General features: G+C 39.0%; 2 protein-coding genes and 2 long non-coding RNA genes across 11 annotated transcripts; 2 read left to right on the top strand and 2 right to left on the bottom strand.

The window, feature by feature from the left end:
* Positions 1-1,526: 1,526 nt before the first annotated feature.
* Positions 1,527-10,850, bottom strand: LOC133165285 (interferon regulatory factor 2-like). 5 transcript variants are annotated; one of them, XM_061294828.1, is made up of 10 exons: positions 10,532-10,849; positions 9,643-9,737; positions 8,643-8,742; positions 8,061-8,237; positions 7,736-7,782; positions 7,214-7,240; positions 7,020-7,128; positions 6,326-6,472; positions 5,263-5,300; positions 1,527-4,757 (listed from the first exon to the last, which is right to left on the bottom strand). In XM_061294828.1, the coding sequence occupies exons 2-10, from the start codon at positions 9,727-9,729 to the stop codon at positions 4,488-4,490; spliced, it is 1,002 nt and encodes a 333-aa protein (XP_061150812.1). In that variant the 5' UTR covers positions 9,730-9,737; positions 10,532-10,849; the 3' UTR covers positions 1,527-4,487. The 5 variants fall into 5 exon arrangements, with proteins under 5 accessions (XP_061150812.1, XP_061150804.1, XP_061150820.1 ...); XM_061294820.1 differs by having other exon boundaries at positions 10,630-10,848; XM_061294836.1 differs by lacking the exon at positions 7,214-7,240 and having other exon boundaries at positions 10,630-10,846.
* Positions 4,636-5,871, top strand: LOC133165358 (uncharacterized). Its single transcript, XR_009717574.1, has 2 exons — positions 4,636-4,775; positions 5,107-5,871. It is a non-coding gene; the product is annotated as an uncharacterized LOC133165358 (long non-coding RNA).
* On the top strand, positions 10,359-12,317 carry LOC133165352 (uncharacterized). The gene is made up of 2 exons (XR_009717572.1): positions 10,359-10,588; positions 12,093-12,317. It is a non-coding gene; the product is annotated as an uncharacterized LOC133165352 (long non-coding RNA).
* On the bottom strand, positions 11,374-15,713 carry LOC133165332 (caspase-3-like). Of its 4 annotated transcripts, none has more exons than XM_061294898.1 (7): positions 15,597-15,713; positions 14,552-14,656; positions 13,889-14,043; positions 13,416-13,544; positions 13,060-13,235; positions 12,135-12,255; positions 11,374-12,017 (listed from the first exon to the last, which is right to left on the bottom strand). In XM_061294898.1, exons 2-7 carry the CDS (start codon positions 14,626-14,628, stop codon positions 11,788-11,790), a joined length of 888 nt encoding a protein of 295 aa, XP_061150882.1. In that variant the 5' UTR covers positions 14,629-14,656; positions 15,597-15,713; the 3' UTR covers positions 11,374-11,787. The 4 variants fall into 4 exon arrangements, with proteins under 4 accessions (XP_061150882.1, XP_061150890.1, XP_061150909.1 ...); XM_061294906.1 differs by having other exon boundaries at positions 14,552-14,640; positions 15,597-15,693; XM_061294925.1 differs by having other exon boundaries at positions 14,552-14,640; positions 15,593-15,661.
* Between the last annotated feature and the right edge of the window lie 73 nt (positions 15,714-15,786).

Here is a 15,786-nt window from a genome sequence, read left to right as displayed (position 1 = left end):
ACGGTTCTCCAGTTCAACTAATACCTGTTCTAGTACGCAATATACCACGTAAAGAGATGCATTCATGAGATATTCATGTATTAGATAGATAGATAGATAGATAGATAGATAGATAGATAGATAGATAGATAGATAGATAGATAGATAGATAGATAGATAGATAGATAGATAGATAGATAGATAGATAGATAGATAGATAGATAGATAGATAGATAGATAGATAGATAGATAGATAGATAGATAGATAGATAGATAGATAGATAGATAGATAGATAGATAGATAGATAGATAGATAGATAGATAGATAGATAGATAGATAGATAGATAGATAGATAGATAGATAGATAGATAGATAGATAGATAGATAGATAGATAGATAGATAGATAGATAGATAGATAGATATGCACATGTATATCAAAACAAACAGTTGGAATCATGGGGATAATTGGTTTAAAAGATGGAACTGCATCAAATTGAATCGTTCAATTTCAAAATATATCAATATTGGCGCGATGTCATTCAAGCTTCAAGCTAGGACAGATGGACTGCATTATCACAAGCAACGTGAGAAGAGTCGCAGTTCAGTCAACGGGCAATTACTAAATCTGCAGCGCCGTCTGGTGGACAAAGGCAGTGCTACAAATACAAAAAACTAAATCTTTCATTAACATATAAAGAGTTTTCTTTTTACCTTCCTTTGATAAATAATGATCAATCATCATTATTTATAAAAGAAAATCTTTGTATCTTCAATGTCAACAGTGGAGTAGTCATCTTGAAAGACTCTGGATAGCGATAAATATTACATCTATCTGAACATTCCACTTATGATCACAGCTGTTGTTACATTAACTTGACCCACTATTTCTGAGCAACTTGCCGTTGAACGTTAGTGAGCTTTCTCAACATCGAGACGCTTATCGTCATGTGTTACAAGAGATGAACATAATAGTCAGCTTCCTGATTATACTAGTAAAATAAACTGGAGAGATTTTGTCCACGACTGAAAACCTAAGGAAATAAAGATGATCCTGTGTCATTTGAATGAGGGTAAAGAGAGAGAAGTGAAGAAAGAAGTTTTTGAGGAAACGGTGGTCCAACTAGAGTGTCTAGAAAAGAAGATTTAAAGCGTAAGCAAAATAGTCAACCATCTTAAGAGCCAACAAAGACAGGAAATAAGTCAAAACATGAGAAAAGTAACTGAAACCGAGACAGCAGGCGGTGTTCGTTTCTGGCCCAACTGAAGGAACCTGCAAATTTGCAAAGTCATCTATAGGTGAGGGGGTGGGGCATTCTCTGCACAAACACATTATAAGTCTTGCCAAGTCCAAACTGTACACCTACAAACTTGTAAACCTTGGCGCAGTGTGTATCTTTTTTTTCCCCCACAATGTAACACAGCCCTGGCTCCAGTAGTCTTGAAGATTTTGAAGCCATATAAAAGTGGACTCTGACCTTTATGAGCACAAAAGATAAACTCAGCAATCAGTTTGACATTGTAAAGATGAAAGGCCTGGGAACAACATTAAAAATACAAAAGTCTTTATTCAGATTTACACAGCACTTCACGATATCACCAGCAGGGTAAAAACTCAGCACACAGCCTAGTTGTTCACACTAAAAATTGTTCTTTATGGGTGAGACACATCCATCACTTATATCCAATATACTATTTATTTGTGACCTTGTATGATACGCAACATCTTTATAATTGTTTTTACAGCAGACAATCCAAGCTCACTGTTGTGCGTATTGGCTTAAGGGCGGATGGGTTAAGTATTGCATTGCATTGTGACTAAAGGTCAACTGATGAACTCTGTTGCCAACGTTACCCCAATAAAACAAAGGCAATCGAATTCACAGAATGTGTGACAGTCCTAACAACACACACCCTTTTAAGAAGACAAACTAAAAAATACACAAATGAATACTTTTAATTCAGCCAAGGCAGGACATTTAAAAGATGTTCAAGGCTCTTGAATTATACAGCATTCATTTAACCTGGGTGTACCTAATATATGGATGGACACACTAGTCCTTTTTCACATTTACTGAATGGGTGTACAATTGGTTCATTCAATAAATATAAATAGTCCAATCTGGTCTTTTCAATATTTGTCACACGTGCCAGTGGTGGGTAAACCAGCTTAGAGAAATACCAGAAAATGATGGGGGGAAATGGTGACAAAAGCAGTGGAAACAAGATTTAGAAACTTAAAATTGAACTAAAACCAACAACAAAAGACTTGCATAAAAGAATCATGTTGCTTACACTGTCTGTGCTTCCATTCAGGATGAATTGCTTTTGGGGCTTGGTTCAAAGAATAGAAGATTCCCAATTGATTTTTTTTACCATTTGGTATAGTTGTGAGTCCAATACGATGTACCCAAGTTAAAAATTTAACTTTTTTTTTACCCAAATTATTATTATTATTATTATTATTATTATTTACAGTGTAGGTTCCATGTCACCCCCCTAATGAGGGTAAGTTCCATAAAACAGATAGCTGGACAACAAATGGATGTTCGCCGGATTCTTTCTTTTAAGAAGAAATCAACACAGTTATGATTATTCTGGAGAAGTATAAAATAAAGAGATGTTTTCATGAACGTAAATACTGTGTGTTGACAACAAGTTGCAAACTAGTTTGCCACTAAGATTCTTTGCAACGGTCAGACTGACGGCAATTGCATGGAAAAGAACACAGAATATGGTGGAGGCATAGCATGGGCGCGGGCACGGATGCTCTCAATTTTTACGTCTAATTAAAAACGCTCGAAATACTTCTGGTTCCATCTTCAATAAAGCATCACTGTCTCAAGACTCTCAAGTCTACACAAACCTTCACTGATTACGGTGCATGGTTACATTGAAGCCCTGAGGATCCTCCATTTGAGGATTTCTTCCATTGTGACCTGAGCAACTAGGTGAGGACTATTTACAATGTTTTTTTTTATTCCTGCCATGCTCTAACCCGCACGTGTCATTCATTGGAGGCTAAAAGCACACAAGGCTTGAGGCCACACACAGTGTTGAAGGCACATAATGACAACACACAGAAACAGAATATAAAGTGCGGAAGCGGCTTGCGAGCACATGTGAGATTTGTCAGCAACAAGAGTGTCAGTGAGTCTGTCAGTTCATCTGTTTGTGCATTATGGGGAAATTTTCCCGAGACAGTCCGATGCATACATAGAAGCGATTAAAGAAGAAAATTTTGCCAGTCTTAAAGCATGGACTCTGGCTAGCAACATAAAAAGCTGTGACAAATTAAATCTCATTATATTCCCTGAAATAATTATATTGGTATTTTACGCTTTCTACAAACAGCATCTCTCCTCATTCACACAATATTTTGATGTACTTTTAAACAAAATGAGTTTTTGTTTTTTTTATTAATTAATAAAACTAATAATTTCCTTCACAAGAAGTAAAAATTAAAACAGGCTTCACAATGTTTCAAGTATATCTTAAAACAACAGTTAGGTGTTCACATAAGAGCTTCTGCATGCAGTAATTTTTGCTCCTGCTCATAGTGGCCATTAAGCGACTTCTTAATGTACTTTGCATAGATATATTTTAAATTGAGTTTACACCAGTTAGTTTTATGTGGACAATATAGTAATTGGTACAATTACTAAAGAGCAAATTCAGAGTCAGTTTGCTTGGTAATTCTTAGGACATGATTTCTTCGAGGGGTTACCATGGCGCAAATGCTGTACTGAAAGGATATCAATTGTGCAACAACACTTAATAAATCACTGAAGTATATTTTTGACACTAAACACATTTCACGAAATGGTATCAATCTAGACTCAGGCACATCTTATGGCAAGTATGAACTGGAGGAATGAATACAAGCCGGTCAAACACGTTTGTTGTGGTGCTGCTTACGGTCACCCAACGACTGTTTTAAATCACTCTTCTCTAGAGTCTGTTCTTCTAAACTCTTAACAATGTTTATGATGCAAAGGCTTGAGCCACACTGAATTTAAATTGGACAAGTCATGTTTCGGTAAGTGCATAGTATGTTACTGTCGTTCTGATACATCATAGTCCAATAGCCTATCCCAAATTTAGGGTTGGGACCTAAAACCGGTTGCAGATTTATTTTAATTGAGTCACTGAGTTTGAGAAATATTTTTCTAATTTGGCTCAAAGTATGGGAAATTCTGCAATAAAGAATGGCATTCATAATGTTTCGCAATAATGAATACACGGGCAATGATTTATACTAATGAATGCACCCGACTTCAGCCACCTTCTACGTTAAAGACACGCTTCCAAGCAGCTACACACGTAAACCAAAAATGCCCGCGTACTGCCTTGAATTGCCGGCAGTGCATTTGCAGAGCGTGGCAGATACAAGCGGTGAATCAAAATTGAGTCAATATGCTCGACGATAAATGGACAAGTCAAGTGGTGGCCCAATCCCTGCACGGTCACGTCTGACTTAAATAAAAGGAGGGACTTGACGCGGTGATGTTAGGAGGAGGTGACATCTGAGGTTTTCCTAATGACGCTGGCCCGCATCTCGTGAGTGTGGCTAGGTATGGAAGATGTAAGAGAGTTCTGGCTGTAGGGCGTTGGCCAGCCGTCGCTGTGATAGCTGATGAGGGGGTTGGGGTCTCGCGTGGTGGTTATTCTGCAGCGGGGTTTGCTTCCTCTAACGAAGGTGGCCATGCCAGGGAGGGAGGAGGGGGAGACCTTAAGAACTGACCTGCTGTGATCTCGCCTCCAGGCTGGATTGACACTCTGTGAGTCACAGGAAAGGTAAGGAAATTACAAGTATGCTCAAAGTGCTCGTAAATAAAAATACATATGCGTGGTGGCTGGTGGGCATGTCTGACTTATGTACGTATGTGATGAAACTGGGCTTGAAGCCAAACACTCGTGTTGAAAGTTTGATCATTTTAAATTGTCAACAGGACATAAACATTCAGAAGCTATAAACAGAGGTCATAAATCAAGCCTGTTTTTGTACATTATAATTTCATTAAACTTGGAAATTAGTTAGTATAATGTCTCTGTTTATTTTGGGGGCAGGAATACCTTCAGGCAATTTAATTAGTGTGTGCATGCCTCTCTGTTTTGTTCGATGCAGGTACACTGGACTATAACGGAAGACTGTTAATGTTTGATAACAAGAGTTCCTGGACAAGGTCATCCCCCGTGTGTGTGTGTGTGTGTGTGTGTGTGTGTGTGTGTGTGTGTGTGTGTGCGCGTGTGTGTGTTTGCATTTGTCGAAGAGTAGACTCACCCGTTGGGTGTCCTCAATGTCGCTTTCTGTATCGCTACCTGTAAAGGAACTAGATTAAAACTTGCACATAGCAAACGGCGCATTTCGAACTGTGCACTGGGAATGGAGAAAAAGAGACACAACCTGAACCCTGACAAGTACAGCTTCACATATGATATTGATTCAAAGCCCATCTCGCCACCCCTCCCCCGCCCATCAAACACAGCGGATCGATAACTGCTGCCGAGTGATAGACTCAGCTGTGCCTTGGATGACTGGTCAAAAAACCAAGAAGAAGACACCTGCCACCACAACCTTCGGTGCTAAGTAGAGAAAGTCAATGCAGAAATTCAGTTCAGGAATAACAGTAAATTGAGCTTCAAGAAACCGCATAATTTAGGATGTCACAAAATTTGAATTTCACACTTGGGTTATTACCCCAAGCTGAGAACACTAAACCACTGTTAAACCGATATGGTCTGTTTCACAAGTTTAGGCACTCTGTTCCCAGCTTTAGATAAGATAAGACGAATGCTATACTGTGCTGACATTGAGGATGAGTTACATAATTGTTTCATTTGCCCTCGTGTTCAAATAAACAACAATAATCCAAACCAAAAACGAACCACATTATCTGTCTCAAGCTCGTCTTGTTGAAGCTTTATGAAGAATAAAGAAACAAGACCGGCAGCGATACTGTACTTGCGAATGGCTACCTATCTGCTAACTGATTATGTCACAGAGTTACGCAACTTCTGTCAACAATTCAGCTATGATACAGTTCACTTTTGACTGTGCTTCTTTTTAAGGCATTTGTGAAGAACTGCTTACTGGGGGGTTGAACCGGTTAGTCACATCAACTGTACTTCTCCTTGTCAACATTTAAAGCTTCAAACATCTGCCTGTACGGAAATAAGATGATTGCTAGCTTCGGCTATTCCGCTGTAGAAGATTGGCAACGCCACGCAGTTGAATTGTTGCTCGATTTCGGTTACGATTTGATAAAGTTTATTCCGTGCCACTAATCTCCTTGTAACTGTCCCACAAATGAGGTGAAATGTGACGTGCTGGTGTGCGTTCTCACCGTCGTAAGAAGACACTGGAGAAATTTGAAAAGGGTACAAGTGGGAGGAGCTCACAGTCTCCTCTTCATTCTCTGTTTTCACTTCAATCGTCTGACAGACAAATGGTAAGAGCTCGCTTGAAATCACGTGATCTTCATCAGGAAGATCTGCACATGAACACAGAGGACAACAGTGTGACTCTTCCTGAAAAGCAAACATGCTGAATTCCCTTTGTTCAATTCTACTTTTCGTATTAAAACTGTTGAAACTATTAAAACCTCTGCAACTTACAAGCGGGGGATGTTTGAAACCACTTTTTTTTTCAGACCAATACCAGTATGAGTTCAAATCTTGAATAGTCACCGTTACCGATACCAAGTGCCGATACCACGAGTATTATGTACATATAATGCCCCCCAAAAATAAATGACAGATCATCTTAAATAATATTGAAGATTATTATTATGACTATTTATTCTATATAGCAAGTTTCCTTAAAATTACATGAAATTAATGACTATGTTCTAGTTGCAAATTTCTAGTTCCTGTTTGTAAAATGACCACAAGATGGCGGCCGACACCGATATCAGCTGCCATCGCGAAGACAGATACTTTGGAATAAGGCTAATATCGGTACTCGCCCATCCCTATTTACAAAAATGTGATATGGACTACAGTAAAACGTGAGAAAAATTTAAAGCGCCGTTATGGCACCTTTGGTTGTAATGGGTGGCTCTTCCGCATCCTGCGATTCCTGTTTGAAGTCAACAACTTGCACAGCATGAAAGAGAAGAGGTGTCCTATCAAAAGATGGAGACGATACCTGAGAGAGACAGAGTGGGGGAAAGGAGGTGAAGATAAAGACAGGGAGTCAGTATCGGAACTTACACCGATACAGTCGACTCAACTGTGTCAGCGTCATAGTGATGGATGACCTAGACACAAGAACATCATTTTAAACGCTTGAATCCAAGACAATGTCTGAATATCATCAACCATATCAATTGGATGCCTAGAAAAGGTATCATCAGAAACTTAACTATCGACTTGCTCATCAAGTATTTGTTATTAATGTTCAAGACCAAAAAAAATCCACAATAAGTGGAACTGAGAAACTTTGCCAGTGTGCCTGCAACATTTTGAGGAACTCAACAGCAAGTCGTTCAATGTGAAACTGTACGGCAATCTTACAGCAGTGACCTAATAACATTGAACAACGATCACTAAACAAGCATGTTGTCACATATAAACTACAGTTCCAGATAAGCACATTCTGAGAGGAAACGTATGCTGGACTTCCTTAGCAGTGCTATCCCTATTGGTAGCAAAACATAGGGTAATTGTGTGTTTTGGTCATTTGTGTTGTGTGCAAACCAAAAATACAGTGCTGTCTTGACAATGCTGTGCTTTGCATGTCTGTGTTTATCTACCTCTTTATTTCCTTTGGGCCTACTCTCTTTGTTGGTCCTCTTCTTTCCTACATGCATACCCAGAGGAAAACACCTTTCAGATATATCAAGGAAATATCATATCCTTTCCTGAGTACACAAATAAAATTACAGTGAAAGAGTGAGCTGTATTGTAAGACTTCAATTCTGAATGAGACCAGAATTTTAGAAAGGTAAATCTCTAACATTGCACAGAAATCCACTTTGAACCTTTTCGAACGACTGTTTTAGGAGTACGTAGTTACACATTTAAAAAATAAAAAAAAAAGGGTGCGCCAAGTCATTGATGACCAGCAGCAAGGCTTACCTTTCCTTACACTTCTCTCTGAAGATGACAGCATCTTGTAGACTCTGAAGGCATTTGTTCCCTTTTTGTTGCTTTTATCCTTCACCTCCTCGATATCAGGCAGGCTGTTCATCGCACAGCGGAAATTTGCCTTCCAGGTCTTTGGGTCTGGTTTGTCTTTTCCTGGCTGGTATTTACCTTCACGTACGCAGATGAGACATAACACATGACACTAACTGAACATGACGCTTTACAACAAATGAGCATTGTATCTTATTTTTTTCTCCTGCTACTCCCACATTACATTAAAACTTTTATTCCCCCTAGGTACTGTGCAGCTCTCCTAAATGTGTTATTTTGTTGAACTTGTATCACTTGAGAAGGATGAAAGCAGCTTCATTTGAGGATCCCACCTCCAAAAAGGGCAATAAAACATCGATAAATATTATCTTATTTGATAAATGAATCGTATTTAAATTTGCGTAAATTTCTGCCTCCATTTCCATTTTGAAATGATCACGATGTTATTTGACTCAAACATGAATTTAGTTTTGTACCAGATTTAGTTTTCAGTACAGACAAAAATAAAGCCAGCGTGTTTACCAGTATGTATGGCCCAGCGCATGAAGAGAGGAGCATCTTTCTCCAAGTCCCAGCCATGGCGAGCAGCGTGCATCCAAGGGATCTGGAAGATCCTTTTTTCCTAGACAAAGCATCACCAAGGTTTTTTCCCCCAGTGTATTTACAATGTAAAACAGCGCTAAATGATTCGTTGATATATGATCAAAATCATAATTTCAGATTGATTTTGTGTTCATCAGATTTTGAAGTTTTACAAATCAAATCAAAAGCCTAACCATTTTCAAAACTTTGAAAAAATGACAGAATCCCTCACACTCTTTACTGTGCTTGCAATATTCAAGTCATATAGCTTTTAAGGTTTTGACGGTAAGATAAACATTTTCTGTCATGTTTGTAAATGTTAGTGTAGTAGTAGATAGTCAATAATAACTATTGTACTGCAGTGTGATATGAAGAAAATCATGAATCAAATTGAAATTGCATGTCAGAAAAAATCCAATTCAAACGTTTCGGAAAATCATTAGACACTTCAATATATAGCATCAAGTAGAGATGCACCGATCCGATATCTGGATCGGATATCGGTCCCGATATCAACAAAATACCTCTAGCTCCACCCCCCAGTACGGGTAACCACACAGTCCAAATACATTACACCATCTAGTGTGGAAACTGAGAAGCTGAGCTCAAGCTTCTTGTGCGGGCCATATTCAATTATGTTTTCAGAATTTGATGCGGGCCAATAAAAACTGGACCGTTAGTTTGGACACCCCTAATTTAGAGCAAAGAACTGTGTAGTCTGCCTGATGCCATTGCCTTTGGTCTTTTCTGTTCCACATGTAGAGTTATGTAGCTTGTTAAGTCAACCATAATATCGGATCGGTATCGGGTATCGACCGATACGCAAAGTCACGGCATCGGTATCGGTATCGGAACTGAAAAAGTCGGATCGGTGCATCTCTAGCATCAAGTAAACTAGATCTTTACAGAAGTCAGTTTCAGTGAAAGTACCAGTACTTACTTCGTTCACCCATTTGAGGCCTGGTATCTGGCAGGAGTTGATCTGTTCCTCCAGCCACGGCCGCATCCTCATTCTATCTACAGGCATTGTGGTATCTGAGCAGAGATATATACACATGCACATCTGCACATATTGGAGGCATATGGAACATATTTGTGCAAAGTATGCAAATGCATTGTCGTATTTAACATCTAATTATGAATATATATATGAAAAGAACAATCGTGAAGTTTAACCCCAAGCGCATTACGTTTGATTTTTAAAAAACAAAAACAATGTTAAGTTGCAATGCGATCTGATCACAGTCCGCCAGGCCAGATAAGCCAGTGGCACTCCCATTTAGTGGCACAGCATGAACGGGTCGAACAAGGTGAAACACTATCATACACACCAGTGCACGCTGTACATTAAGTGTCTTTAAAAGTCACAGATCTGAAAAATCGATAGTAGTTCACGTTTCAACGAAAGTACTTAAGACCGATACAATTATGGTTGAACCATTCTCTAACGTTACGCTTATTTGAACCGTGTTGGTAGATTGCACAATATGGTACATTCACGTGTTGCATAAGTGGTGCAAAAGTGCAGATTAAATAAATACAACAGTGCAAAAGTTCCGAAAACTATTCACACTTCACTATAAACGCGCTTCATATTCCCGAGAAACACAGTTAAACTGCAAAACATTACTTAGAAATTGCACATTTCATAAAATCTACAATGACAGTCATGAGCGTATTTTTTGGAAGTCTATGACAACACCACAGCCGCTTATGCCCTTAACCAATATCGGTCACTCATGGCCAGAGGCAAACAAGCTGAGCCAAAAGTGAAAATAAAAGCCAGTCCACGCAAACAACGCGAGCGTAAAAGGAGCACTTTCGCTTACAAGTCGAGCAACGATCCGTCGAGCAGCACGCAAGAGAAGTCTGTCAAAAAGTCAAAGGTAGCAGCAGCAGTGGTGATAATATGCGGAAATTGTGTTACCTGCCGAGTTCGGCGTGCTTGTTTCAGAATAACATGCAACACTGGCGTGGTGTGGGGATTTTTTTCAAAGGACATAGGTGCTTTGGCAAAAAAAGGGAAAGTGAGAGCGTTGTTCGATTGTGTTTCTGGTCCAGAACGAAAGCAAAACAAGGTTAGCTGGGGTAGCGGGGGCAACATTGGATGGAAATCCCCCTCCTACTTCCCCGCACGCCAACGCGGAAGTGTGTGGCCCTTAAAAGATTTCGACGGAAGATGGCCCACTTCGTTTACGTTTATGACTTGGCACACAATGCGATTTTCATGTAGTGAGACAAAGCGCTGTGATGCGTGTTGAATCGAGAGGCATTAAAATAAAGCTGCTCAAGCGGCTTTATGAATTCAAAATAAAAGCTCAAAATGTTCAGCCAGATGCGTCGTCTGATGTGCACAGACGATCTTTGTGCTGGATTTTCATTTTCACTTCCTTCATTGCTGCCGCTCTCGGCGCTATGCAGCTTTTCTCTGCTTTCAGTATGCAGGAAACGAAAGTTGTACTCAGATCCTATTTTTGGACAGTTAAATTCAGCACGCTAATTCAACCAGTATATTCAAACCAATGTTGCTTCTGAAGTCTGTTAAGCCCCCCCCCCCCCCAATTTAATTTACATATTTCATACGAAACATAGACATTAGACAGTATATGAATGAAATCAAGTCATGCACACAAAATTAATAAAATCACAAATAATCAACAATCAATCGGTATTCAATTATTTTTCCATGTTTTTATTTTTGGAGTACATGCCGCCCGATTTGTCTGGGAAATCGAATTTTCAACTGGCAGGTTTCCCAATCGAAACAAATGAAATTAAAGAATACGTTATGGTGTCCGTTAACAATGCAACACTTTAGTGTGCAAACGGCAAAGTCTCTTCTTAGATACACCCAGAAGTTAAAAAAGTGTTTAATTTTTTTTTTTTTTTAACAAATTAGACATTGTCCCCACCCCCATGACTTAATGTACTGTCAGTACTCCTAAATCTTTAAAACGGTGTTGTGAAATGTTCAAAACACCAAAAAGCAAGTAAAATGGAAATGTAAGTAAAAACATTACTACAACCGAATAGTTTAAAATGAAATGTAGAAGCACGTTGATTGTGCTACACTGTCACGATCGGTTTATTTAGGGAAGTAAACGTCTTTGGTTAACATGGAGACAATGCAGGGAATCTGCTTCTTGCCAGTGAAGCCCGGAAGACAGGAGTTGGATTCGAAGTGCGTTGCCACCTTGTAGTTGACCCGAGTCATGATCTGCATCAGTTCCACCTCGCCTTTGAATTGCTGCAACATCTCGCACAATGCCTGCATGAACCAGGAACCGTTTTGCGTGTTCCTCCAAGAGTAATAGCCTGTCGGGTCATTGTCATTGTTAGTAGTATTTTTAGTACTTTAGGATTTAATTGATGCGTGATGTGTTTTCACAGCGGAGTCAGAAAATTCTGATGGAAAGTCTAATTGCTGGTTACCTGGAGCTGTGGAATAGGCATACAAGAAGTCGGCCTCCACAGGAATCTTCTCCGATGTTTGCTCCTCAACACTGTCGGCTTGGAGGCCCGTCCCCTCATCCAGTTCCGAGCCACGGCATGCCTGAAAGATGTTTGTTCTTTCAAAATTACTCACTACAAATAAAATAAAATGGTCCTTAATGAGTTTAGGGATACGCTTTCAGAATTACACTGGTGGGGTTGGGGCATACATTGTATGATCTACAGCTTTTGTTATACTGACTGCTACCAATTAAGCAACTTTGTCACTTTAGTCACGTCTCCAACCCATTAGAGTGGCTATCTTACAAATCAAATGGTGAGTAACAAAATCTAGTGCTATCAATTTATTTTTATTTTTTTTTAAATCTTGATAGAACCCTTTTTTAAATTTAAAATTTCTCTGCCCAAAAGACAAATTGAAAATGTAATTCTTCTCTATGGTCAGTAGAGGGGATGCACGCTTCATAAAATCAGAATTACCGCTTTGATTTTCTCCACTTGAGAGAAGCACGCCATTGTACACGTCTTTCTGAAATTAATATCAGAAGCAGCTGCATGTTCCTCCCTTACCGGCCTGCGTTTGATGTTCCCATGTGCTCATTTTCTCATCCATGTTTTCACACCTCTACTCGAGCATATGTTGCTTAGGAGAATCATAATAACATGTAGCAACCATCAAAGTGATCAATGTGTATTACATTTTTGAGCATGGTTAGCCTCCCTGTTGGAAGTGCCGCCTGAGCACCTTGCCCCCCTCCCACTCCACGTTGATCAACCAGCTCTGTGGAAAATTACAGGAAACGTCTCCCTTGTCCAAAACGATAGGATCCCATAGAAAACATTAAAACTAAAATGGTTAGCAGTTGAGTCTAGAATGGCTATAAGGCCCAGAGTGTTTACTAACCTGTATAAAGAAGAGCTTTGGTTTTCCCAGCAGAGTCTTGCAACGATGTCCTTTGAAAGGTTTTGCCAGATTTTCAAGCTTTTCAAATCCATCAGTTCCAAAAATCACACCCTCTTCACCATGACTTAGCAAGACACACACAAACGATGCATTGCAGCTGTGGTCCTCTTCGGATACTGCAGAAACAGACACAAAGAAACAACACAGAGTGACATTAACTAACCAGCATTAATTCCTACCTAGTATTTATTTTTTAAACAGCAATCGTCTGTTTGTACGAAATCAATATTCCAAACGCACGTTAGAGTTACACTGATAATAATATCAACGCAATAACAAAGAATAAAATCAATTACCACTTAACATGAGACTCATCATCTGCTTTACAGTCTGATCAGTGGCCACTTTAATGGTGTAACCCAGTTCCTTAAAAGTCTTCATGGCAAAAGCGGCGTCGACGTCGGTCCCGTTACGAGTGCCCATCCCTGGGAAGAAGCAACACAAGTAGAAATAAAGTCCATTGAAAAACTGCAGGACTTACTTACAACAGGGAATAAAGAGAAATATTTTGGTGAGAATTTGGAGATCCAAACATATTTTTTCCTAATTAGGTTTGGCCCGCATGATTAACTAAGCAGACATACTGTAGGCACAGTGTATGTGACAATTTCCTTTTCACCGCTTCACGCCTATAGTGGAAAACAGGCCTGACTGACAGCTTGGAGGGGGCGTAAAAAATGTTGAACCATGATTCACAAAGCATTCGTCAAACTGGGTATGAACTGAATTAGACAGCCGCGTACCAGACTGCTTTAATGGGCGTATTTACCTGTGCTTTTGTCGAAGTTCTTATTGTTGATAATCAGGCAGATTCCCATGTTTGGGTAGTCCATCTTGTACTGATATGGGTTGTGGGCTGACACTTTGCTGATGGGAACAGAGTCTGTTTCCTCAGCTTTATTACTGCCATCCGATGGATTCGTCCTGAAAAAGATCCACAGTTGGAATCATGAACAACATTTGAGATGATAAAGATGAGGTTGGGAAACCTGCTAAACAGCTTAAAACTCAAATGTTCCCTTTAACATGATTTGGCAGCTCAATGAACCCATTGAAAGATTTTGTCAGACAGGTTACTCAGTATGGCAGCTGGTTTTCCCATTAATGGAAAAAAGCCTCAACCATTGGCACACAATTATGTTGAGCGTTTGACAGCTTTGTAATACACATATAATTACACAAGCGCAGCAACACGTGATAAATGTAAATAATTAAAGTTTTAATTTAATAGTTTTTAAAAATTGGAATGAATCACCCCATTGAATTAAAAAAGGGTGACCTCCAAATATTATTGAATTGCTTGATTTATTTACCTGCACTGTAAAATATTTAGACCCTATAAAAGGTCTAAACCTTCACTGTAGTTTAGCTTTACATCTGGTGTTCTATGGCAAGGTTATTTGTAGGCAGAGAATCAGTGTGCCATAGGTACCTTTTTGAAAATAGTTGGAAGGAGTCCATAGTGTCCTCAGACTTCTCCAGAGAACCAGCATCTTTAGTTGCTGCCATGGTTTCTTATTACTGAAATAAGAGTCAGCTGAAATGTGAACACACAATCCATAATAAATTGGAAACATAGTGGAATTGTTCAAAACAACTTTAATGAATGTTCAACTAATGTAAAACAATTAAATGTGGATAAAATAGCTGTTTTTTTGGTGACATTGTGTAGGGGCAATTGATTACACAAAAAGCTGCTTAATCATGTGAGGAATGGGAATAAACATGTCACAAACATGACTACATTCCTATACAGTTGAATTAGAGGTGGGAGGCATTTTAAATATACACTTATCAAGTTTATATTATTCAGACAAAAAGTTATTTTCACTTATGCAAACGCTTTACCTGTAATTAAAATATTAAAATAGTTGGCAACTAAATAAAATTCACAACACATTTTAACTCAACTTAAAGACATTAGAATCTTGATCAATGATTTGGACAAAAACGTGAGGTGATGTTTTACACACAGTTCTTGCAAAAAAAAAAAGAAACTTCCGTGTGTGATTGTGCTGCTGATAGTAAATGATTGACCTGATGACAAAAATCGAAAGACAGTTCCGATAAAGCACCTTAGAAGCGAAAATCTCATAAATATAGTTGATTTTTCCCTGCTTCGGAAACACAAGTCTGGGACGCATTTCCTGAAGAAACTATGCTGATTCAGGAAGGCGGATAACTTGATAATTTCCAGTGATTACAGTTATTGGTGGGTATCATAAATAATAACAGTTAAGCACAATTTATTTTTGAATCGTACTGCTCAAAAGTTAAGACGTCCTGTTGACCTCTCAATATTCTCGCATTACTTCAATCGTACTGTACTATTGCGTCTGGGCCAATCATATGAATGACTTTTCTGTCAAGTTCACTGGATAAAACAAACGCTTTGCAGCATAAAGCGTGGAGTTAAATTCATAACAAAACGAATGGTTTGGCAAAAAAATGTAAAGACGAAAATAGTACGTACTTACGTGACACAACTCAAGCACTACCTACTGGAAAGTCGAGAACAACCTGAAACGCTCAGCCAATTAGACGCCGATGCAACTTAGACGCAAGTCTCAACGCATTGACTCAACTTGACACCTGATTGGACAACAGTTTGACTGAAGAGACACGCAATTGGACGAACAAGAACTAATCGAATCGCCCAGTCGGTAG

This window comes from Syngnathus typhle, linkage group LG1 (assembly GCF_033458585.1).
Source record: "Syngnathus typhle isolate RoL2023-S1 ecotype Sweden linkage group LG1, RoL_Styp_1.0, whole genome shotgun sequence".
Classification (NCBI taxonomy): Eukaryota; Metazoa; Chordata; class Actinopteri; order Syngnathiformes; family Syngnathidae; genus Syngnathus; species Syngnathus typhle.
This window is presented reverse-complemented; position numbering and strand designations above follow the sequence as displayed.

Coding starts and splice junctions, on each gene's coding strand:
- LOC133165285 (XM_061294828.1), bottom strand. CDS start 9,729: ATGCCTGTAGATAGAATGAGGATGCGGCCGTGGCTGGAGGAACAGATC. Junction 7,129..7,213: donor ATCACTATGACGCTGACACA/GTTGAGTCGACT, acceptor TGTCTCTCTCAG/GTATCGTCTCCATCTTTTGA. Junction 4,758..5,262: donor ACATTGAGGACACCCAACGG/GTGAGTCTACTC, acceptor TGTGACTCACAG/AGTGTCAATCCAGCCTGGAG.
- LOC133165332 (XM_061294898.1), bottom strand. CDS start 14,628: ATGGCAGCAACTAAAGATGCTGGTTCTCTGGAGAAGTCTGAGGACACT. Junction 13,236..13,415: donor GATGAGTCTCATGTTAAGTG/GTAATTGATTTT, acceptor CTGTTTCTGCAG/TATCCGAAGAGGACCACAGC. Junction 12,018..12,134: donor TGCCTATTCCACAGCTCCAG/GTAACCAGCAAT, acceptor ATGACCCGACAG/GCTATTACTCTTGGAGGAAC.